At 40.8% G+C, this 26136-nt stretch overlaps 1 protein-coding gene across 1 annotated transcript in view; it reads left to right on the forward strand.

Annotated features, from left to right (window-relative positions):
• RASGRF2 (Ras protein specific guanine nucleotide releasing factor 2) overlaps positions 1-26136 on the forward strand; it is a 236367-nt gene that overhangs the window by 48652 nt on the left and 161579 nt on the right. The window contains exon 2 of the mRNA XM_021699693.1: positions 17967-18073. Coding sequence (XP_021555368.1) covers positions 17967-18073 — 107 coding nt within the window. The remainder of the gene's footprint in view (positions 1-17966; positions 18074-26136) is intronic.

A 26136-nucleotide genomic window follows, 5' to 3' on the forward strand; every position in this document is an offset into this window, starting at 1 on the left:
TAGACTTGATAATTTTTGGAAGTTTATTTTCTGGACATACTTATTGTCTATCCAGGGTCCAGCCCATCTGTTTCTTCCTTCTCATGTGGTCCATCCTTTGGTGGGTCCGCTCAGCAGAGTAGACCTCTGAGGCAGAGTCCTGAGTTTTGGACTCATGCAGCCTGGTTAGCTTTGCCATATACAAAGCTTTCATGACAGAGAACAGGAAACAAAGTGTGGGTGGCTGAGTGTGAATCCATTACTACTCCTGGGCCTAGAGCTTAGGGCACAGATTGGGGGAGACCATTATGCCTCTATGAGCCTATTTCCTCATCTGTAAAATGGGACTAAATTGTGGGTCACTGTGAACATTCAATGAGAAAATGCAGAAGGTTCTTAGCATGATGCCTGGCATATGTTAAGCACTGAATAGATGTTAGTTATTATTATACCCAGCCGTGGTAGCACAAACATTCTCATATGCTGCCCAGGTTAAAGAAGCTCGCCTGTGAGTGTAAGCTCCTAGAGGTCTGGAACTACTCAATTGCTTGTAATTTCTAGTGAGATTCCACATATGGAGCCACTCTGTTGCTGAAATGGTGGTGTGAGTATTGTTCGATAGCTGTCAGGTCTGTCATACACAGCCTCACATCAACCGTGGCAAACAAGTGGAGCAAAGATCCCTAAAGAAAATGTAAAAAAAATGTTTCAAGAAAACAAACTACCCGTATCTTTTGCTCATTCTTGAGAATCTCAACCAACCGACGAACTCAAAATTCAAATAAAAATTGTTATGTACCAAGATGTTATGAGGAATAATTGAAAACCTAAATGTTTCAAAAATAGGCAGCTACATTAAGATAGACTGTAGTATAGCCTTTCTAGTCAACGTCATACAGGCTTTATAAATGTTTACCACATTTTAAGTAACATGGAAAAATATTTTGGCTATCATGTGACGTGGAAAACACTGGAATAACGTTGCACATGCAGCATGAGCTCAACTATATGAGATGGTTTTAACTTTGGAGAATTTGAGAGAGGTTTAGTTGTTTTTTGAGGACTTTAGAGAGGCTGCAGAAATATAAAGCTCTAGCTAACATGCATGAGCATGTGTCAGTTTTCTTTTCCAGCACTGAAATTTGGTATTCTCAGCCATTCTGATTATTGGAGGTTTGGGATTGTCATTTTCTTCTAAATGTCTGACAGCTATAAGCTCTCAGCTATCAGCAGATGAAGTGAAAATGTATTTTTGATATTAAAAATCTTTCTAGGGAAAGAGGCCCAGCAAAACCATCATTCATAGTTCACATTCAGGCAACGCTTTAAGCTCCCTTTCTAATCCTGTATTTAATAGCCAGGCATGTTCACCAGATGTTCCTCAACTCCTTTTATTTACATAAATGTTTCCAGCAATTCACTGTGGTTTTCTACCTATAAATAAATACATACCAAATAGCCTTCTTTTTTATGACTGTGCTTCAGTGTATTTATTTTAAAGCAGGAAAATGTCTAATAGGCCCTGAGTACTTTTATGTCTTTTCCACACATAGAACTATAAGTCTTTAAAATGTATATTCTCATTTTGCATAAAATGTGTAAATAAGAAGATAGGGGTGCCTGGCTGGCTTGGTCAGTGGAGCATGCGACTCTTGTTCTCAGGGTTGTGAGTTTGAGCCCCACATGGGGTGTAGAGCTTACTTTAAAAAAAAAGATACTTACTCAGGGGTAACTACTGTTAACATTTTGGTATGTTTTCTTCCCCTTATTTTAATAATGCTTTTTCATAAATGTTACCAATTCTGTATTTATTGTCGAGCTTTCTTTTATTGCCTATCTTATTCATGTTGGTACATAAAGAACTCATCCTTTTAAACTACTTATGCATGGTATACTGTAGTTTACTTAGCTATCCTTTTATTGATAGACATATAGATTATTGCTTTTTTTGCTATTAAACAATATTGCAATGAACATACTTCTGTGTGCTCTTTGAGCACATGAGTGTTTTTCAAGGAAGTAGAATTACTTGATGGGGTGTGCTTTTACGTTTTCTAATTACTGTGTGTTTTCAGTATATTGCTTTATCCATTTACAGACATACACATATATAAATAGATGTTTCATATATTTATTTTTCTTTTGAAGTAAAGGACTAGGTGCTTTACTCTTTTGCTCTTAATATCACTTTTTTGTCTTATTAACATAATCTTGATCTCTTTCCATGTCATATATTCAAAAGTAGTCTAGTGTTATAGGTGGTCTAAACTTTTGCAGGAGATCCACAGATACCTGGAGATATGACTGTAAACTTGCCCTCTAGCAACATAACTTTTTTTTTTTTTTCCAGAGAGAGAGAGAGTGGGTGGAGAGGCAGAGGGAGAGAGAGAATCCCAAGCAGGTTCCCTGCCCAAGCGCAGAGCCCGACCTGGGGCTTGATCTCGTGACCCAGAGATCATGACCTGAGCCAAAACCAAGAGTCGGATGCTTAACCGAATGAGCCACCCTGGTGCCCCCAGCAACTTAACCTTTAAAAAACTTTAATTTTGTTATTATTTTAAATTTTAGTAAAATTGCAAGAGTAGTACAAAGAACTCCTTATATGCCCTTTACCCAGATTCACTAGTTATGAACATTTTGCCCCATTTACTTTCTCTCTCTCTTTCTGTATGTATGAACTCATAATTGTTCTCTACTGGAGAGTTAGTTTGATAAAAGCTACCCTGCCAATACTAAAACCAGAAAATCATTCAAGATTTTAATAGATATTGTCAAACTAAGTCAACTCTTCTAAGTCAGTTTTTATCAATGTCTCTCACCAATATTGTATCGATGTTTCAGTATCTTCTATGTTCAATAATACTTACATTGTAAAGCTATTTTCATAGTACCCTACCTGATGGATGAAAATGTTATTTCAATATTTTAATTGGCATTTTCCTAAGGTTTAGTGAGGTTGGGAATATTTTCATTCCATTGGAAGGTTTTATATTCTTTTTTTTTTAAGATTTTTTATTTATTTATTTGAGAGAGAGAGAGCACAGAGTGGGCGAGAACGTGAGTGGGAGGGGACAGAGGAAGAAGAATTAGCAGGCTCCCTGCTGAGCAAGGAGCCTGATGAGGGCTAGATCCCAGGGCCCTGGGATCATGATCTGAGCCGAAGGCAGATGCTTAACCAACTGAGCCACCCAGGCACCCCCGGAAGGCTTTATTTTCTAATTTGTAATTTGCATACTTATAGTTTTACCTATTTTCCTATGGGTTGTTTTTCTTATTGATTATGCATATGAATTATAATTAATTGTCAGCTATTTGTATCACAGATAACTTCTCATAGTCCATCTTCATCTTCGCTCATCTATCTTTTACCCTACAAAAGTGTTAAATTTTTATGTAAACTTTATCTATCCTTTATGTCTCTTGCTTTTTTATGCCAGTGCTTTTTCTAGGTATAGGTATTAATGTCTTTTTTTTTTTAAGAAATTTGTTTCACACCCAGTCTCTGAACTCTGTCTTCCCTGTGTTGGGCAGCAACTGAAATGTGCTAGTGTGTTATTTTATTGCCTGCTTTGACAATATGTAAAATAAGAAATATTCCTAGGAATATTCTTGAATATATTCTTAGTGAGCATGATAATTAATTAATTGACTAGCGTTTGAAATTATTTTTATTTTAATTTGTTTTAGTTCCAGTTAGTTACCATACAGTGTTATATTAGTTTCAGGTGTACGATACAGTGATTCAGCACTTCCATACATCACCCTGTGCTCATCATGACAAGTGAACTCCTTAATCCCCATCACCTTTTCACCCATTCCCCACCCTCTTTCCTTCTGGTAACCATCTGTTTGTTCTCTATAGTTAAGAGTCTGTTTCTTGGTTTCTCTCTCTCTTTTTTCCCCCCTTTGCTCATTTGCATTGTTTATTAAATTCCACATGAGTGAAATCATATGGTATTTGTCTTTCTCTGACTGACTTGCTTTGCTTAACATTATAATCTCTAACTCCATTCATGTTGTTGCAAATGGCAAGATTTCATTCTTTTTTGTGGCTGAGTAATATTCCATTATATACCACATCTTTATCCATTCATCAATTGATGGACACTTGGGCTGTTCCCATATCTTGGCTGTTGGAAATAATGCTACTACAAACATAGGGTGCATGTATCCCTTTGAATAACTTTTTTGTAAATACCCAGTGGTGGAATTACTGGGTTAGGGTAGTTCTATTTTTTTCTTTTTTTAAGGAGCTTCCATACTGTCTTCCACAGTGGCTGCACCAGTTTGCATTCCCACCAACAGTGCACGAAGTTTCCTTTTTCTCCACATCTTCACCAACTCTTGTTCCTTTATTTTTGATTTTAGCCATTCTGACCAGTGCAAGATGATCTCACTATAGTTTTGATTTGTATTTCCCTGATGATGAGTGACGTTGAGCATCTTTTCATGTGTCTGTTGGCCATCTGGATGTCCTCTTTGAAGAAATGTCTGTTCATGTCTTCTGCCCACTTTTAATTGGATTATTTTTTTTTGGGGTGTTGAGTTTTATAAGTTCTCTTTTTTTTTTAGGTTTTAAAAAGTTTATCTTTTAAAGGTTAACATGTGCATAAAAGGAAACTGAAAAACACAAGAAGCAAAGAACAAAGTCATCCATAATCTCAAGCAGTTTATAGTTTGACTTCTAGGTCCCATGTGTGTATATACACAGCTAAGCATTTTAATGTAATTAAGATCCTACAATTATGTATCCTGCTTTTTTACTCACCATGAATATTTACCATTTCAAAATCTCAAAATTAAGAGTATTTTGATAACCAACAATACACTACACCAACTCAATTTGAAAGGAAAAAAATATAATCCTGCCTTTCTCAGCAGCAAAAATTTCATAAAAGACAAAAATGGCAACAGGCCTCTAGATAAAGATATTGGCAAAGGTTCAGTTAAAATACTGCATTCCCTCAATGTTCACTTAAAAATGAGACATAAAGTAACAGAGTACACAATGTATAATGCTTCTAAAAGAATTCATTATCCAATCTATACTGTTCAAATATTAGCAAGGAGGTATGTTTCCATTGAATCACTTAATGTATTCATATAGTACAGCCAAAGGAGATGCACACACATTAACAGTTATCATTAAAATGTAAATATGAACAAATCTGCATACATCTTTCCCTTTATATTTCCTTCTGCCCCTCTGCTGCCAACCTAATGAATAAGTCCAGATGTACATTTCTCAGAGACAGCTTAACAATTCCATGTCCAAGATGTTTCTTTCCTATTAATTATAACAAAAAGAAACTTATACGTTGGTTAGTTCACTAGCTGTACATTTCATCATACTTTATCACTGCAGGACATCCAAAAAGCTTAGATGTTACAAAATAATGAACCCTGTTCACAACAAACACAGGTACTTTACAAGAACGCCCATATAGACCTATGGTTATAACCTGTCTTCTAGATACGGAGATAGTAGCAAAAAGCCCTTCCCTTCCTGAGTTTTATAAGTTCTTCATGTATGTTGGATACTAACCCTTTATCGGATTTGTCGTTTGCAAATATCTTCTCCCAATCTGTAGGCTGCCTTTTGAGTTTTGTTGATTGTTTCCTTTGCTGTGTAGAAGCTTTTTTATGTTGATGAAGTCCCTATAGTTTATTTTTGCTTTTGTGTTCCCTTGCCTCAGGAGACAGATCTAGAAAAAAGTGGCTGTGGCCAATGCCAGAGAAGTTACTGCCTGTGCTCTCTTCTAGGATTTTTATGGTTTCAGGTCTCACATTCAGGTCTTTAACCCATTTTGAGTTTATTTTTGTGTATGCTGTAAGAAAGTGGTCCAGTTTCATTCTTTTGCATATTGCTGTCCAGTTTTCCCAACATCATTTGTTGAAGAGACTTTTTCCTCATTGGATACTCTTTCCTGCTTTGTTGAAGCTTAATTGACCATATAATTGTGGGTTTATTTCTGGATTTTCTATTCTGTTCCATGGATTTATGTGTCTGTTTTTGTGCCAGTACCATACTGTCTTGTTCGCTACAACTTTGTAGTATAACTTGAAGTCCAGAATTATGATGCCGCCAGCTTCTTTTTCTTTTTCAAGATTCTTTGGCAGTTCGGGGTCTTTTGTGGTTCCATATAAATTTCAGGAGTGTTTGTTCTAGTTCTGTGAAAAATGCTGTTGGTATTTTGATAGGGATTGCATTAAATGTATAGATGGCTTTGGGTAGTATAGACATTTTGGCAATATTTGTTCTTCCAATCCATAAGCTTTCCATTTATTTGTGTCATCTTTAATTTCTTGCATCAGTATTTTATAGTTTTCAGAGTACAGGTCTTTTACCTCTTTGGTTAGGTTTATTCCTAGGTATCTTATTATTTTTGGTGCAATTTTAAATGGGATTGTTTTCTTAATTTCTCTTTCTGCTGTTTCATTATTGGTGTGTAAAAATGCAACAGATTTCTGTACATTGGTTTTGTATCCTGTGACTTTACTGAATTCATTTATCAGTTCTAGCAGTTTTTTGGTAGAGTCTTTTGGGTCTTTTTTTTTAATTTTAATTTTAATTTATTTATTAGAGAGAGAGAGCGCGAGCAGGAACACAAGCAGGGGGAGTGGGAGAGGAAGAAGCAGGCCTCCCGCTGAGCAGGGAGCCCGATGCGGGGCTCTATGTGGGGCTCGATCCCAGGAACCTGGGATCATGACCCCGAGCCAAAGGCAGATGCTTAACGACTGAGCCACCCAGGTGCCCCTTGGGTCTTTGATATATAGTATCATGTCATCTGCAAATAGTGAAAATTTACTTTTTCCTTACCCATTTTGATGCCTTTTATTTCTTTTCCTTGTCTGATTGCTGTGACTAGGACTTCCAGTACTATATTGAATAAAAAGTGATGAGAGTGGACATCCCTGTCTCGTTCCTGACCTTAGGGGAAAGGCTCTCAGTTTTTCCCCATTAAGGATGATGTTAGCTGTGAGTGCTGATTATTAATTTAATTGTTGAGTGTTCCAGCTCAAATATTTCATAATTTATTTAACTTGTCCTCTGTTGGTGGACATTTTATTATTATTAATGATGCTATGAGCATTCTTGACGTGCCTTTGTATTTCTCATTATTTCTCTAGCATAGATTCCTATATAAAACTGAGACTACTTTAAAGTCTGTGATGCAAATTGTCAATTATCTCCACAAAGATTGTAACCATTTTTATTTCGATCAGCACATTACACTTTCTGGTTCTGGATTTTATTATTTAAAAAAAAATTGCAATTTAAAAAGATGGTCTTGGGCACTTGGGTAGCACAGTTGGTTGAGCGTCGGCCTTCGGCTCAGGTCATTATCCTAGGGTCCTGGGATTGAGCCCCACATGAGGCTTCTGGCTCAGTGGGGAGCCTGCTTCTTCCTCTCCTCCCTGCTCATGCTCTCTCTTGCTATCTCTGTCTCTCTCAAATAAATAAATGAAATCTTAAAAAGTAAATAAATAAATAAAAATAAAAAGATGGTCTTAATATACTAATACACATTTCTTTTTCATATTTTCATATACTTGTGTTATTTTTTTGTTTTTGGTTTGTAGGTGTATGAATATTCTGTTCCTTTTCCAACATTTGTATTAGGGTATTTGGCTTTTCCTTATTGATTTAGAAAACTTCTTTATATATTACATACATTAATTAATCCTTTTATATTATCCAGTTTTTACTTCACAAGCATATGTCATTTTGGATATATACTATGATCGTTATTATTTGATTATCATTGTTAGGGCTTCCAGTGTTGAGGTTTGCTCAATGAATTTAAGTGTTAATAATTATTGCTGAATAGTTAGCATTTAAAATATAAAAAATGAGGGGTGCCTGGGTGGCTCAGTCGTTAAGCATCTGCCTTTGGCTCAGGTCATGATCCCAGAGTCCTGGGATTGAGCCCCGCATTGGGCTCCCTGATCCGCGGGAAGCCTGCTTCTCCCTCTCCCACTCCCCCTGCTTGTGCTCCAGCTCTCGCTCTCTCTCTGTCAAATAAATAAAATCTTTAAAAAATATATAAAAAATGAAATAACAGTTCAATTGATTTTTTGGTCACTTTTGCAACATTATGAACCCAGTGCTTCTGATGAAAAACCATCAATACAACTGTGGTTCCTTGTTAATTTGATATGTGTAACTGATGATTATCAATATAAAACTGGTACAATGTCATAAAAGACTTTCCTTCTTAAAAGGCACTAATTATTTCTTTACTTAGATATGTATTTTTTTTTATTCCATTTTGGTAAATTCCATGCAATAAAAATTGAGATATTGAATAACAAAGTCAAAACAGTGGTCTAACCATTGTTTATATGCCTCTTCTATTGCATAACTTTTGCGATACCTTCTATTTGCATCCCTTTTTAACACCACTGAGAGATGGACAACTAGTGACAGCATCTCATTCCAGTTTTGGAAAGGTCTCCTAAATCTCTAACTTTAACCTATTATTCCTCTTTGTGTCTTCTGGAGCCACAAAGGATAAATCTCAAGTCTATCTCATTATCCACATTTCCTCTGTCCATGTTTTGGCATAACCACAGTCCCTCTTTGACAGAGCACCTCAAGAACAGGCTTGCAGCAAGCAGTCTGTAGGACTTGTCTCTGTGTCAAAGTATTTTCCTAACTACCCTGGGTAGTAACAGCATACATTTTTATTGTATATACCTTCTGCATAAATGAGAATGTGGTTGGCAAATGGACAATAAATAAAATCAGTGGTTGAAATGAGAAAGTGATGAGAATGGTATGAAGTAAAGGGGCTTTTGGGGTTTCATTATTTAGAGCTTGTGAAGTTAAGAGTTCCAGATTAGTTCGTGAGAGGCCAGGATGGAATGGATATTGGCATGGTGATAAAGTTTCGACATCTCGCTGTGAGAGAAGGCTGTGACAATGGTGACTGAATTCTCAAGTCTGCTCAGTCAGTGGCTCTAGGCTGACCAGAGTTAGATGTCTCTCTCTCTCAAGAGATTAAGTAAATGGGAAGGCTAGAGGTGGGGTGAAGTCAGTCACATAGATCAGATGTTATCTTCAACAATGTCCATCTCTGTCTGGAGTGATAATGCAAAAGAAAGACAGGAACTTGTGTGAGACTTAATGAAACATAGAGAGGGATCATTGTCTCTCCCTTGCCAGTCAGGGATGATGACTTCAGCCATCATGCTCCCCTTTTCATACATTTCAGTATGCTTGGTGATTTATGGGAGCTCGGATCCCTTGGTCGATGGAAAGTTTCTCTGTTCCAATTTTTGTATGATAGCCTCTTGAAGATTTGAAGAGCCACCAAACATATCAAGTTCTTTTAGCCATTCTTAAAATGACAGTTTTCTGGCATCTTGTCTTTGTCACTCTTAAATGAGTACAGTTTAATTTAACTCTGTTCTTTATGAAATTTGGAAGCCAGACACAATGTATTTTTGTTATAGAAAACCACAGTAGGAGGCAGTTAAACTCTTACTCCTTGAGCTGGTTTCTAAGTTAAATTCTTATTCAATTAAAACCTAAAATATGTCTAATAGAAGAATATATTTTGAGTCAGTTCTTAAAAACTGATATTACAACTTAGTGTGGATTTTACTTTGTCATACTCATAGTTTCAAGTTCACAATCAATGCATTGGCTTCTGTTGGGACAAATCATTAAGCAAACTCTTGCATGTCATTGAAGCTTCAAGCTCCTCTCTTAAGTCTTTGGCAGAATTAAGGATCTTTTCATCACGAATATCAAACAACCACAAAAAAAAAAATTCCACAAGAACAAAACAACCAACAACCACCACAACAAAAACAGTATGACCTCTTCTTAATTACCAAGTACCCAGTGTGCTGGCTAATAATTGTAATATATCCGTTTCTTCTTTTTCCCCATGCACTTTTATCTGAAAAGAACAGTGGGAAAAAGGGAAGGGAGATTTGAATTACCCAGATTTGTGGATCTGGACCAAGTCCAGTGTCCTAGGCAGACTTGAGATGACAGGTTCCCAAGTGAGATTTGGCAATTCCACTCCCATAACAATGATAAGATGTGCTTCATGCCTCTCAAGGTACTTTGATATATATGATTGCATTTGATCTTTACCTTGGGGGTTAGTAGGAGAAGTGGCCTTGTCTTCACCTTGGTTCAAGAACAAAATGAGCACAAGAACTTACCACAGTTCACACTTCATCTCCAGAGGCAAGAGGAAAAACCTGATGTCCCACCTTCTAGCCGGGGCTCTTTCTGCTGAATCGCACTGCAGGCTCTGATGCTGGGGTGTATCTGTGAAGTCGGCTTGCACTGAAGTGAATATGCCCATGGCAAGGTCTCTGAATCTCAGAGTTAAAAAGGAAGTAAACCAACAGGGAGGAGGAAAGCCTTCAGCATCTTAGATCTTTGTTTCTAAGGACACCTGGAGGAGGTAGTTGGATGATTTGACATATGTTTTAACAATGAAGAGCTTCACCATATAACTGTGATATGAAAAGATGGAGTCTCTAAAGTAGTTGGGAAACCAGCCTCCTTTCATTTACACAGAATCTTCTTTGGAGCTAAAAGTGCCTATGGGATAGAGCTGTGGTAAAGAAATGATCCCAGGAGATAAAAACAATCACCAAGGCAGGCGAGTGAAATGTTTTCTCTCCTAGATCCACTGGAGCTGGGTTAAGGGCATAAAGCTTTAGACTTCTCTTCAGTTAGTGCCCCACCGGCTGGCACAATGGTGAGCAGATGCTGTGGGCGGAGAGGTACCTTACAAGTGACATCTCAATGACAGGAATACCAGGGAGTGAGAATTTGAGGAGGAGAATGGTATCAAGAAACATGAAGTATTGGGTGCCTGGGTGGCTCAGTTGGTTAAGCGACTGCCTTCGGCTCAGGTCATGATCCTGGAGTCCCAGGATCGAGTCCCGCATCGGGCTCCCTGCTCAGCAGGGAGTCTGCTTCTCCCTCTGACTCTCCTCCCTCTCATGTGCGCTCTCTCATTCTCTCTCTCTCTCAAATAAATAAAATCTTTAAAAAAAAAAAAGAAACATGAAGTATTTCCCCCTTTTTTATGTCCACCTAACTGTTATTTTCCATCTGTCTTCTGTCTTTCTCATGCTAGGGCCATGGCAATGTGGCAGATTTAGAAGGATCTGTCTGTGCCTCTAGGGCTCGGGGATGGGCTACTTTTCTCTTCGAGGGGCCAGTCATATGCTAGGAAAACATTATTTGGAGTTCCTGTGCATGTTAGAGATAGCTCATTGTCAGGTTGGGTGAAGTTGAGCTCCTTAGGGTCAAAGGGAGTAGTATAGAGCACATAAAGCTCAATTGCATCAGTATAGCAAGTGTTTCGGATGTATTTCATTTCCACTCTACAAGCAGTTACAGAAAGAACGAGAAAGAGCAGGAGGTAATGAATCACAGGAAGAATAACAGGACTGCATACTTTATTATCACTATGGAAATGGACCTAGACTGCTGTACACAGCTTTCTCTCTACATCCTGAAGCACTTGGAGTCTCCCCTTTGACTGGATGGCCATAGCAACCCATGAGGGTAATGGGGAGAAATACACTCTGTGTATTTGAATAGTATTGTTCACATTCCCAGGGACTCAGAGGCCAGACCCCAAGGCCTGGTGAGGATGGAGAGCTCCATCCCGTGTTAGATCCTTGCTGTGATCCCAGAGGCACTGCCCCCCAGGCTGCTGGCCATCAGGATCCCTAGTCCCATGGGTGTAAGTCACCCATCCAGGGACAATTTGGAAGGCACCCATTCCTTTATCCATCCTGTGTCTGACTTGCAGGGTCATGCTACTGGGAGGCCCGGAGGAGAAGACCACCGTGGGTTCTTGCGGGGCATCTCCTATCCCTCCTCCTTGGCAGGGGCAGTGGGAAAGGGATACCAGGAGGATTTTCTGACTCCAGTGGCTGAAGACAGAGGGTTGGTGTTGGTTCTCTTAATCTAAAAGTGAAAAATTTCAAGAACATATGTAGTAATTTAAAATCCTGCAGTACCATCCAAATAATAATAGGCATGCAACAGCATTTTTAAAAAGAAGTTATTTTTCTGCTGTATACTTTTTTAAAAACCACGGTAGTTTTTAATCTGCCTTGAACATCACTGATTTGACCAATGTAATTTACTTTTTCTAGATATATAGGTTCTATTATAAAGATGTGAACATAGTTTTTAAAATAGGTGTCTTTATTGTTGATTATATAGCTGAATGTGTCTGTTGTAAGTGATTCCAACAATTTAAAAATGGAATGAACATATTTTTTTTTTTGGCTATATAGCTGTATGTGTTTATTGTGATTTGAACAGTATAGAAATGTAGAAAGTGGAAGTGGTCCTGTAGTCCTATTCCTCAGCAATTGCCACTGTTAGCTATAAATTTGTTTCTAACTTGCAGGAGGTTAAGGGCGAGAGTTTTAAGTGAGCTTGTGTTTTCATATTGGGTTACATTTGTACTCACTGCAAAAACACATAACATAAACAGCAGCAAACCCATTATAATAACAACCAGAAAAATGAAAATTCATACAAAGCTACAATAGATACCAAAAAGACCCCGATCATTTAAATGTGCTAGGTCTGTTCATTATGTTCTTTCTGGCATTTTTATGGTCATTGTAGGTAAGAGGTAAGACTCTTTGGTGAATCTGCCAACCTATGGTATCTGTTCTTACTGCTCTCCTGGGTGTTTGTGAGATCATCATGGTGTTCTGACTTTCCATACTTAGGATAAAAAGATATATTGGTAGTTTAAGCAGTCTTTTTAAATCCCTTCTCTGGATGGCCACCTGGATATGATTATAAAGTCATGAAATTTATCATCACCTGTGGCTGTTTGAAACAAATTTGTTAGTTTAATTAGACCTCATGTTTCTTTACTGATGATTATTCGTTTATCAAACAGTACTGGGGGCTTTGTGCGTGCCTAGCACAGTGCTAGGATCAAGGGTACAGAAGGACCAGGATGTCAGGAAAGAGAGACACACAGGAGGACAACTCTAAGGTGATGTGAGAGGGTACACGGTGTTACTGAAACCCAGAGGACAGAGTGACTCCTTCTTGCCAGAAGATACCAGGGAAGGATTCTTAGAGGACTGACATTTCGGTGACATGAGTCATGAAAGTTTGGTAAGAACCTGTAGGTGGAGAAGAGGCTGGGGAGGAAAGAAGAAACAAGGTGCGTCAAGACAAAGATACACTGAGAGAGAGGAATGAACACTTGTGAAGCGCCTACTGTGTGCCAGACACTGCGCGTCAGCTCATTTGATCCTGTCAGGTCTACGCCATTGTCTGCCGAGGAAACTCAGGCTCAGGAGAGTTGTGTGACTTGCCCAAGTTCTTGAATTACCACTTGGGGAGTCAGGATTCACACCCGAAATTCTGTCAGTAAGGTGAGGCTGAGGAAAGAGCTTGTCTTCTGGTGGGAGTGATCCCTCGGTGTGGCCGGGGTGTGGCATGCCGTGAAGGAAACAGACAGAAGCAAGGTGAAAGATGGAGAATGGAACCGATTAGTGAAGGGCATTTTCAGCCTGCAGAAGATTGGCTCTTAGTGTTTGAGAACTCCAGTAAGGGTTTGTATGCAGACACGGGAAGCTTGATTTATCTTTTAGAAAGATTCTGGCCACCGTGTTTTGGATGGAGGGAGTTGGATAAGACTGGAATTGGGGTCGCAGATTGATCTTCACTACACTTAGATGTGCAAAGAAAATATTTTTCTAAATTTGACCCGACCTTCTCCTTAAGACCGCCTCTCCACTTAATAAGTGGAGGAAAAAGAAGCTACATTTCGTTGAGAGTAGGAAACTCAGTCTGCTCCAGTAATGTGGAAAATCTCTTTTGGTAATTCGTTTTTCTCTCTGCACCCCACTGAGATGGCGTCTCAGTAAATGGGAGTCTCACATGGCCTTGAGGGCGTGTGTGTATGTGTGTGTGTGTGTGTGTGTGTGTGTGTGTGTGTGTGTCACAGGTCGGGGCAGCCCTTGCTGATGCCGACTGTGGTCTGGAGGTGTTCCCGCTCTGCCTGGGCCACCTGTTGGCAGCCGTTGCTGAAGTTCATGGCTGCTCTAACTTGCAGTCTGTTTTCTCCCAGGTCAGTCAGGGCCTGGTTGTCCGTATTGCCTACGTGGTCCCACCGTGGCTCTTGCTCGGCCTTTATACCCCTTACCTTATCCCACAGGAAGTTTTGATAATGCCCTTCCCTCCGTGGTCCTCCACAGTGTCCTTGGGAATGTCCACACTGCTTAGAAGCTAGTCAGGCTTTGGACAACAAACCTCAAAACTTGGGCCTTTTTTTTTTTCCTTTCTTAAAGATTTTATTTATTTATTTGAGAGAAAGAATGAGAGAGAGAGAGCATGAGGTGGGGGAGGGTCAGAGGGAGAAACAGACTCCCTGCCGAGCAGGGAGCCCGATGCGGGACTCGATCCCGGGACTCCAGGATCATGACCTGAGCCGAAGGCAGTCGCTTAACCAACTGAGCCACCCAGGTGCCCCCCCCCCTTTTTTTTTTAAACACGCAACTGCTGTGACACCAGATTTGCTGATTTATGGGGTATGGTCACCACCTATATGCAGTCACCACCCCATTTTGTCTTGAGAGTGGGGGGCGGGGCATGAAGACGTTCTGTGAGGTCGCATCCTCTAGATCCCTAAAGGGAAAGTGATACAGAAACTCCTTGGCCTTTGGTTTTTGTTATCAACTCTTTTAACTCCTCGCCCTCTTCTGGGATTTTAGCCCTGAGTGGGGAGAAGCTGTACCATGTGTGTCTCGTCTCCCGATTTCTCTATTTACCTTGACCACTTCTTCTCCCCACACTTCTCCTTGTGTCCCCACCTCATCGGGACTTCTCTGGGTCATTCTGTCTTCCTTTGGGAAGTGCCTTTAACCTTCCACTTTGGGCTGTCATAGTGGCCAGGATACAAGGAAGGAGGGAGGTCAGCTTTAGATAAAGGAATTTCAAATGAATTTCAAAGCTGTCGTATTTGTCACCTGATGGTAGAGCTGCTACAGTAGTCTAAGTGAGAGATAATAAAAGCCAGAAGAGAGTCCTATGAGCGAGCCTTAGTGAAACCAAATGTGGGAGTGATGAGACAGAGAAGTTGAAGATGACTTTGTGGTTCCTAGTTGGGGCAACCATTGAATAAAGATTCACTTGACAGAGAAAACACAAGAGGAGAAGGAATAGTTGTGAGGGCAGAGGGGAGGAGGAGGAGGTTTGGGGGATGGGAAGAAGAGAGGGAGGGCAATGAATTCAGTTTTGGATCTGACTGAAATGCTGTCTAATAGGAGAAATATGGGGCTGGCACCTGGGAGAGAATCTGCCTGGAGAAATGGGTTTGGGAAACAGGTGAGAATATCTAAGAAGAAAAGGAAGAGAAACTCACTGTCATTGTAGATGCTAAATTTAAAAACATAAACAAGGTCATCACTGTTTCAATTCTTCCTTGCCTTTCACAGCGACCCAGTACTTTGGAACCTCTCCTCCAGGTTCCTGTACCAGACAGCTCTGAGGTCACAGGGTACTGTCAAGGGTATCTGCTGCTACTTCTGATCCCCAAGGGGACCTTTAAAGTGCCAGGCCTGACACATAGATCCATGGTATACCAAGTTCATATCAGAATGAGGCCAGAATATTCTACACAAAGAAAACTTTGATGAGTGGTTAAAAATGAATAATTTGCAGGTACATGCAGAGGCACTGTTTAATTTTTTGTAGTTGAGCTGAATTTGTTAAGTGAACTCCTAGAAATGTAACATGTACTTCTCAAAACCATCATCATTATGCCTGACACATGGTCTAACCTTTGGATGTCCTCTGCTAATATAATTGCCTTGCTGTCTTTGAAAGGTGGCTTTTAATTGGGTTTCAGAGTAGCAGTTGCTGTCGAGATGCTGGTTGCAGTCTTTCAATAGATTGGGCCAGTTCGTTAAGCGTTTCCTCTCCCTGGTCTGGACAGCTGAGCTTGGACAGTAGCCAGCAGTTACTGAAATGCCATCACTTACAGGATTGACCTTTAAGACACTGATTTGTTATATTACCGAGTTTCGATTTTTTCCTCTCAAATTTAAATGGAGCTTTATTGAATACAGTGCTAAACTCAATTCTTCTCACTCTCTGTGGCCTTTTCATCAGGTTATTTCCCCCCTGGCTCCTAGCATTTAGTCCTCTGGCTGGACAAGAGGTTTAAGAACTAAAGACAGCTTGCCATTTACGGGCTTAGCACAGTCCGTGGGAAGTGTGGTGGATTACTGCGCAGGCATGACTCAGAGTCCTCACTGGACTGGTGATTTATGTACAGGTAACCCGAGAAGTCTCTTAGCCAGTTTTCTTCTTTTGGGTGATATTGTGCTGAAAATTCTTTTTTTTCTTAAGTTTTTATTTTAATTCCAGTTAGTTAACATACAGTGTTATATTCGTTTCAGGTGTACAATAGAGTGATTCAACACTTCCATACCTCACCCTGTGCTCATCACAGCAAGTGTGATGCCCTCCTTCATCCCCCTCCTCTATTTCCCCCATCCTCCCACCCACCTCCCCTCTGGTCACCATCAGCTTGTTCACTGTAATTAAGAGACTGTTTCTTGCTTTCTCTCTCTCTCTCTCTTTTCCCTTATGCTGGAAATTCTTATCTCTAGGATCATTGTCCTGAAGGTTTTTGATTCGTTTGAAGAAAATGAGTACATAACTGTCACATTGAATAAACAAAAGCTTGGGGATGGGGGTGGGTGGGAAGGTGGGATGACAGAAGGAGCTCTGTGTTTGGCTTTGGCTCTCCCTTAGAGCAGCTCTGTGGCCTGGTTCTTTTTATGCCCCAGGAAGACGTCCTGGGCAGGTCCAGTGTATTTTCTGATCATTTTCGTATAATAAAAAGCTCTCCAGTCACATTTCCTTTCCAGATAGTCTCAGTTTGGTAATTAATATGTCCGGCCTCAAATAGACTGGTTTAAAGTGAACGCTTCTCCCCTGGCACAGATTTCAGATTCAGTTTGTCACATTCTACCAAAAATAAAAACTCCCGATATTTTTATTGGAATACATTGAAATTATAGATTAATTTACTTCTTAGAGGTGTTAAACACATTTTCTTAGACTTAGTCTTCAGTTACTCGTATTTGTTATTGCAAATGCTGTGTTTTCAAAATTAAGCTTTGTGTTTGTCGATATTATACCAAAGGGCAATAAATTTTTGTGTATTGATTTTGTACTTAACTATTTTGTTCAGTGTTCTTATTCTAATAGTTTTTCAATGAGCTTTTAATATAGACAATTACATCAGCTGTGAAAATGATTTTTTTCCCTTGCTTTCCATTTCTTGTGCCTTTTTTCCTTTATTTTTCTATATTGCCCTCCAGGCAGAATTAGTAAATAGAAGTGTCAATAACTACCATCTTTTTCTTATTTTTGATTTTAGAAGGGTTGCTTGTTTTTTTTTTATATAAAATTATTTATTTGAGAGAGAGAGAGAACACACACACACAAGCAGGGGGGAGGGGCAGAGGAAGAAGCGGACTTTGAGCAGGGAGCCCGATGTGGGACTCGATCTCAGGACCCTGGGATCATGACCTGAGCCAAAGGCAGACACTTAATGACTGAGCCATCCAGGCGCCCCAGAAGGGTTGCTTGTAATAGTACACCAATAGGTAAAATATAGTAAATTTTTTTAGATATCCTTTATTAGGTTTAGAAATTTCAGTAAGGAATTTTAATCATGTGTGTAGAGTCTTAATCGAGTATCTTTTCTGTATCTACTGAGGTGTTGTGGGCTGACTCTTACAGAAGGGTGTTAAGATGAAACCTATTGTATCTTCTAGGTGCAAAGTCATTGCCAAGTGGAATGGGAGTGATACTACATTTTGAAATATGATTTATATAGTGCTGATTCATTTTTTAAACATATACCCTTTGTAGGGAAATACTATACTATGCGGTCATGCTTGAAACATAAAACTAAACTTTGTTTGTTTGTTTTTCTCTCTAGTATTACTTTACTGTTCTTTTTGGCCATGAAGGTCAGAAACCTCTGGAGCTGCGCTGTGAAGAGGAGCAGGATGGTAAAGAGTGGATGGAGGCCATTCACCAAGCCAGGTATGGGCTCAAATCCTCTGTGTGACACTGGATTGGCTAGGTCTCTCGCATTGGGGTTTTCACTGTTGGCTGTAGTTTTGGGAGAACTTGCAATTCCAAGATGGGTTTCCCCTTGGTACCCCGTCTTTAGTGATGTGTGAGATGATTCTTTGAGCTTTCTATGGCTATGTTCTAGCTAAAGATGAAAAGTAATATGTATAACAACAACAATAATAATAACAATAGGTCACTTTTGTCGATTGTTCCTATGTGCCAGGTACTCTTCTAAGCGCTTCTCAATTAAGGCATTTATTAAATGTATTGATTTGCTTATCCTCTCGACAGTCTGAGAGTGGGTATTATAATTACCCCCTTTTACAGAGAAGGAAAATGAAGCCGGGAAGGTTGGTTTGCTAGTCTGAGGTCGCACAGCTGGTAAGTGGCAGAGCTGGGTTACGGACCCAGCCAAGCCCACATTTGTAAACCCTGCCCTGGGCAGCCTGGTTATCAAGAAGGGTGATGCTGACTCTATCTAGGGAGATAAAAGAGTATGATTTTATTTCCTCCTAAGATATACCAGGAAGGTAGAAAGAAGGCACTTGGCCTCAAACAAAAACAAGAAATCTGAAAGAGAGTCAGGCAGATCCCTCTTTTTTATTTTTCATATTCATTTCTGAAGTCCAGCCCATTTTTGCTTCAAATAGCTCCCATACTCACTGCTTTCCTGGCTGTCCCCTCCCTCGTCCAGTCTCTGGTCACTCTTTAAGTCCCTGCTCATATCCCCGCTGCTTCTATGGCAAAACTCCAGCTGGGGCACATCTTCTTTTTCTTCACCTGACACGCCCCCTGCTTCACCTAAGTGCTCGTTCATGCCTGTACTGCCCCTGTCCCTGAAACCATCCCCCACAAGTAACCCTCACAGGCCCCTTCTCCAAATCACTGAAGCAGTTGCATTACTACACGTAGAATATTTAACAGTTTAGGGCAACTTAGGGGTTTATTTTTGTTTTTATTTTTTTTTTACATATTTCCCGTGTGATTTCTGTTTCTTGAGCTGGATTGCATGCACCTCAAGAGTGAGGAGGAGGATATTTCATTTCTGAACAAAGCACAGTGCTAATTATGTAGTAGGTGACCAAGAAATATTTTCAGATTGACTGTAAAGAGGTTGGGACATTTGTTCTGAGTTTAGACTCTTCTTGAACCCTTGAGATTTTTTTCTCTGAAAGTCTCATCCCTCTCCTCCCCTCCCCACCCCTCTTTTTTTCTTCAACTACTTTATATTGACCACCTACCTCCTCTGTGTCAGGCACCATGCTAAGTGCTTTACATGCTTTGTTTATTCCTCACAACTACCCACTTTACAGATGAGAAAACAAAGGCTCATGATTATTAAGCAGATTGGCCAACATCTAACATGAAGTCGTTAAGCTGCAGAGCTGGGCTTCACACCCAGATCAATCTGACTCCAGAGCCTTTAACCAGTGTTTTGGGTTGTACTGTCTTCATTCTTGTCTTTTTCTCTTCTTCCCGCCCCCCCCTTTTCTATTTCTTTTCTTTTCCTCTATTCAAAGATGCAAATAGATTAATGTAAGGTCAGGGTTGAGAGTAGATGTTATTTGCAAAATATTTCAGTTCCTTTTCTTTCCTCCTCTTCAAAATATTTCTTTGAGATGCACAGGGTTGGCGACCAAATGCTGCTCTCCAAGTGGGCCCTGGGGGCAGCTTGTCCACACCATGATCCTGGCACACCATTCAGCTGTCTTTTCTCTCATTGTTTCTGTCTGAGGGTTTTGCTCCAGACTTTACTGTAATGTACAATGACTTGCTATAGAAAGAAGGTCAGGTCTTGAGAGGTGAAAGAAGTATCAAGTTGGCAAGGTAGAACTCTTGGGTTCTTTCTAGACAATCTCTGTGTAATTCCTTCCTACCTGGGAATTAAAATGAAGTAAATAACCTAAAACATGTGTATTCCTCCCCTCCCCCCCCACCTTTTTTCATTCCAGAAACGTGAGATACTATTAGTAACCTAAATACCTTACCTTTGTAGTTGCCAAGCGAATACTGGGGTGGACCAAATACAGAGTATGAATTACTTCAAAAACGGTTAGATTTTAAGTAAGGTTTTTTTTTTTTTTCCCTTTCTGTATCATGAGAACTTTGTCATATATGTGGGTGTGGGTCAGTATTTGGTGTTGATTGACATATGATCGATTAGGGCACTTGTGGTCTTGTCAGGAGACAGACTTTAGAAACCACTTTAGTGGGCGCCTGGGTGGCTCAGTTGGTTAAGCGACTGCCTTCAGCTCAGGTCATGATCCTGGAGTCCCTGGATCGAGTCCCGCATCGGGCTCCCTGCTCGGCGGGGAGCCTGCTTCTCCCTCTGACCCTCCCCCCTCTCATGAGCTCTCTCTCTCTCTCATTCTGTCTCAAATAAATAAATAAAATCTTTAAAAAAAAAAAAAAAGAAACCACTTTAGTGGTTTAGGTGAACAAATGATAAAATTATCTTGTGGATTTGAAGATTTAGCTAATAATTGATTTTTTTTAATGTCCTGACTTTCTGGTCCATTAGATTTGCTTTTCCTTTGATTTAAGGCCCAGGACTGGGTTCTTTGATGAGTTCTTTTTAATCGGACTGCTTTATACTTGAGTTCTTATATTTGACTTTTTGCATTGAGATGCTTCTTAAATCTTTTTGTTTTACAAATCAGGGAAGATAACAACTTTTTCATTTAAGTTTAAGTTGAGTGTTTGGTGTAAACTTGGATCTGTGAAACTCATTCTAACTGTTCATACATGTGCAGAGCCAGAAAGTTAAAGAAGCTGATTCAGAGAAAGCGTTTGTCAGCCAGTTTTGCTTGGCATTTGGCTAATTACCACAACTGATTGGTTGACTAAATATTTCACCTTTAGAGGATAGTTGGTGGTGTTAATCTGGTGCCACTGCTTTTTTAATAGAAAATGCTCAATAATTATAGTTTTATTAATCCCTCTTTTTAAAAGTCTGAGCTATTGGTTAACTGATGACTATTTTAGCCTGAGACCAGTTCTTTCCTGAGTGTCCTGCCGACACTGCATAGAAACAGGGACTGCTCAGAGCCCTTCTCCTGGTCTCTGCTCTTTTCCTGGAATGTCTTCTCAGTACTGGCTTGGGCATGCTGTCCTTGTGCGCCATGAAAATCACATTCTTGCTGCTGGCTTTTGTACCTCAGAGCTGAATCTACTTGCTCCAGTTTGCCTTCAGTGGATCTCTTGGTCATTTTCCGGGATGTTGAGTTACATGTTTTCTTCCTTAGATGGGGCCCAAGGAAAAATCTTTTTGGAAATTATATTCTCATTTCGAAGCTCTGACGGGGTCCAGAAAGCTTGTTTTACAGTTTTTTTGAAGTTGGCCAATATTACATTTCTAGAACACTGGCACATTTATAATATCATTCCATCACTTATTATTGGCACCAGCTCATGGGAAGCTGCTAGCAGACTCAGTCTTATTTTTGTCTGGATAAAGAAAGGCCAGAGCATTTTAACGGCATTGAAGTTCTATGCTTATTCCATAGTGGTTTGGTAGTTGAGTATGGAACTCTGGACATTCCTAATAACCTGATTTTTCTTGTTGTCCTCTTGGTCTTATCTGTCTACTGTGGTTGATTTAGTCATTGACATTAGGACAGTCAAAAACACTGACTCAGTTAATTGTAGGTCCTCGGGGCTCATTGGCTGAAAAGACAACATCCACAGCATTTTTTCTCCACTTTTCATTTGGTGGAACACTGACCAAGCAAAGCCTCAGCAGTTAGAAGGTGGTTATGGCCTGGAAAAGGGTCTAGTGTGCGGAGGTACCAAAGCTCTTCCCGTCCTGGTCTAAGTGTAAGACCCAAAGGACCTGGTCTCTGACAGTTAATAAAAGAGAACTGGAAAGTATTCCAGAGATGGGGTGGAGGGTAGACTTCTTCTAGGACTTTGTGACCACCTGGATGCAGGTGGTATTAGCTCAGGGGTTATCTAACACATCTCTCAGAGTGTCACTTCCTGGGAGAAGAAATGATGGATGAAAGTGGGATTGTGGGGCAGAGATGATGAGCGCTGGTCAGGAAGGGCCTCTGTGGGGAATTGGGTTTGCTTGCCTGGAAGGGGCCGTGAGGAGCCCCTCTGAGGGCTCTCCTTGCCCTTGCTGTGTAAGATATGAGAAAATGAGTATCAGAAGCTACTAGAGAAGTAAGGTGTGTCCTGAGGGAAAGCTGGCTTTGGGTTTCTACCAAAGCTGAGGTTAGGGGAGGACTTGTGAAAAGTTGAAGACGTAGAGAATATTGTACCTGGCACGGTGCACCATGGAACGTGGAACTTAGGCTTTCAGTGTTTGAGACTGTCCTACTGTGTCTTTTGCCTGCTTTCTAATGTTTCCACCTGTAACTCTGTTCAGACCCCCACCTTGACTGTCCTTGCTCCTCTTGGTGTGTGCCTGTGGCAGGTGGATCTTAGGCTTTTTTCGGTGGAGAGGGCATTTGCAAGCGAAAAGGAACTGGGTGTATCCTTCCATTCCATAAAGCTCCTGTCAGATTTAGTTTGGCAAGAGCTTGACAAAACCCATTCACTCACCCTATCAGTCCTAAATTTGACCATCAGAGAGACTTAATCTTCCACTTAACTCTTTCAGTGAAGTCTTGTCCACTAAAGAAAGCCCTAATCCAGCCTCTTGGGTCTGTTTTTATCTGTAGTCCTTTTGATTACATGTGCCTGAGGCAAACTGTAGTTCATTCTCTCCACCCGCCCTCCTCAGTCTGTTGTTCTCCCCTTCCCCACAACGTACACAACCACACACACAGACACACAGACACACACACACACCCGCCCCAACATAGAACTGCACCAAACATCTAGTGCCTGTAACCTCATCCTTTTTACTTAGATAGAGGCTTAATTTGGAGTGAAGTGTATAGTATACAATCTGTCCAACCATAAAGGCCACACTGTGTATCATGTCATCCCCATAAAACCAGCTCTTTAGAGACTGTCCATGGAGAAATCCCCTACAAATCAGAAAAAAAGTGATTACATAGAAAAGCTGAAAGTGCTTCATGTATCACAGGGAAATGACAGGACTAGAAAGTCAAAAATCAGAAATGGGCCGTTACAGCCTAAAGCAAATCCTGAAGCCGTATTTTGTATTCTTCTTATAGTAAGACTATCACTACTTTAAAGCCGAATATGTGGATTTTGTTCATTTGAGATATATATATATATATATATATATATTTTTTTTTTTTTTTTTTACTAAGAGGTTCTGTTGGGCCTTTGCCTCCAGATTTGACATGATGAAAGAGGCTTAAGCACGTTCTTCCTCAGAGCCTGCAAAGCGCAACACGAGAGAAAAGGGATAATATGTCTGGGAACAATGAAAAGAGTTCACTTGATGAGATCGTAGAACTTGTTTTCTATAGGGAAGAGTTGGGCTTGAATCGCTTTCTTTGCAGCCCTTTGTTAATACTTTCACCTGTCGGTTCTCCTTCCGGCCCCTCACAGGGCTTTTGCTTCTGCTCACACGGCGGCGGGAGCTCCGTCTGTCTGCGCGCGCCCTCCGGACCGCCTGCGGGGGGCGCCACCGCCACGGGTTCTCCCCGTCCCAAGACCTGACGCTGCTTCAAGGCCCATTTCTGCCCTGAGCCTCTTCGCTCGCATTCCCTTGCTCCATCATTTATTCCCTTGCTCTATTATACTTCCCATCTGTTTACCAACCCCTCTTGGGTTTTTTTCCTGTATTCTTTGATTCTCCACGAATCTCTCCCACCTTGAAACAAAACGTTAAAATCCCTCCCTCGGCCCCCATCCTCCTCTAGCTGCTGTGCGGCCCAGCTTTCTGAAGAAATCTTGGGTGGTTCTCCCTAGCACACAGCACACAGCTCAGGCACCCTCTGTGATGGGTTTCTGTCCCTGCCGCAGGGAAACTGTTGTCGCCCGAGGCAACAATGACTTTCCAAAGCTTTTCTTTCCTTATGTAGCTCCAACTTTTCAGTTATATTTAATAGTTTTTAATAACACAAATAGTACATAAATCCAAGCTCTCTAAAAAAAGAAAACGAAAATTCAAACAATGAAAAGTAGAGAGAGTAAAAAGTTATAGTTTCCATTCATATACTCCTCCTTCCCTATTCCCATTCCCCAAGCCCACTTACTTCCTCAAAGGTATTTACTGGTAACAATTCGGTGCTTAGTTTTTCTATACGTTTGCATATCTCTTAGATAAATAAGTAGATAAGATGGATAGATAAGACGGGTAGGTAGATTGTATGATTACACACTCTTTTTACTTACTAGTAACATTATGTTCAACCTTGCTGTTGATGTAGGAAAGACGTTAGGGTTCAAAGCCGACGGCCAGAAAGGAATTCTTGAGACGTCTTTGGTGCAAAAAGGTGGTTTTATTAAAGCACGGGGACAGGACCTGTGGGCAGAAAGAGCTGTACTGGGGTCCTGAGGAGCGGCCCATTATACACTTTCAAGTTGGGAGAGGGTTAGGGATAGCGTTAAGTCTCTAAGGAATTTTGGAAGCAAGGTTTCCAGGACCTTGTTGGGAAAAGGCCATTTATTACCATCTAATAAAACCTTAGTCAGGAGACCCTTCAGATGTCTATCGGTGGGCCATATGCTTGGGGGATGATGACCAACACGTATCTTGGGGGGTAGAGAGAAAGGAAATTTCCAAAAGAATTTTTATATGTTAAAGTAGACTTACAGGATCCTGGTGGGGGGGGGGGGTGTCCAGCTAGGATTGCCTTTTGCCCTCAGCAAAGTGTCAGCATTGAGGTAGTGCGTCCCTTAGAGGAAGGTCACTCTGTTTCAAGGACTTGTCAAGGGGCTGTAGGTAGTAAGGAAATTTAATAATTTCTCTTCTGCCTTTGTCTCCCACATCCCTTTCACACTAATTTAGAGGTTGTTTTTGTTTTTGTTTTTTCAGTACATAGAGACCTAAATCTTCTCTTGAAATTATCTTTCCTTTTGCTTCTACGACCTCACTCACTCCTGATTCTCCTTCTGTTCCTTGGATCATTTCTTCTCCTCCTCTTTCACTGCCCCTTGTATTCTGTCCCTTTCTTTAATGTCACGACTCTGCACCCTTGTGCCTTTCTCTCCTTACCGGGTATCCACTGCCAAGGCTCCTTCTACCAGGTGGCTGGAGTCAACCTCCCCCGTGCTCTGGTGACGCTGGATACCGTGCTGAATGCACCATGTACTCTTTTCACTGAACAGTCACACAGCCCATGAAGTTGGTGGTACCATCCCTGTGGAGTCTGGGGTCTTAGAGGATGAAATAACCTCCTGAAGGCCACCAGCCTACTAAGTTCAAATCCAAGGTCAGGCTAACCCCGGAGCCTGTGTCCTTAGTCAGCAAGATGAATTGCCTCTATTATGTGTAGAGTCATCTTTCTCTACTGACCTATCTACATACCCTCTCCCTTTGGGTGCTCAGGGTTACTTGATACTCAGTGAGTCCAAAGCCAAACATATTTTTCTCCATGTCGCCTTCTTGTCCCCTTCTTCGTATAGTCTCCTGTACACATACACTCCATCGCTCAAGCCAGCTCCATCCTGCACCCTCCACCTGCAGTGCTCACATCCATTCAGCCACTGGTAGATTTGAGCCCTGGAACATCTGGTCTTTATTCCTCTCCGCGTCAACGGTAGTTGCATGGCTTACTGCTCAGCCACCTCACCTGTCTCTCCGAAGTTTGCCTCCTAATCCCTCCTCCACAGGGTACCAGAGTGCCCTTTCTGAAAAGAACATCTGCTCCTGGAAGAACTCCAGGGTTCCTGTTAGCTATTTTGGTTATTATATTCCATTTACTTCTTTTTTTTTTTTTAAAGATTTTATTTATTTATTTGACAGAGACAGAGACAGCGAGAGAGGGAACACAAGCAGGGGGAGTGGGAGAGGGAGAAGCAGGCTTCCCGCGGAGCAGGGAGCCCGATACGGGGCTCGATCCCAGGACCCTGGGATCATGACCCGAGCCGAAGGCAGACGCTTAGCCGACTGAGCCACCCAGGCACCCCTGTTCCATTTAGTTCTTTTTTTTTTTTTTTTTAAG

The sequence above is a fragment of the Neomonachus schauinslandi genome, chromosome 7, assembly GCF_002201575.2.
Source record: "Neomonachus schauinslandi chromosome 7, ASM220157v2, whole genome shotgun sequence".
NCBI classification, from domain to species: Eukaryota; Metazoa; Chordata; class Mammalia; order Carnivora; family Phocidae; genus Neomonachus; species Neomonachus schauinslandi.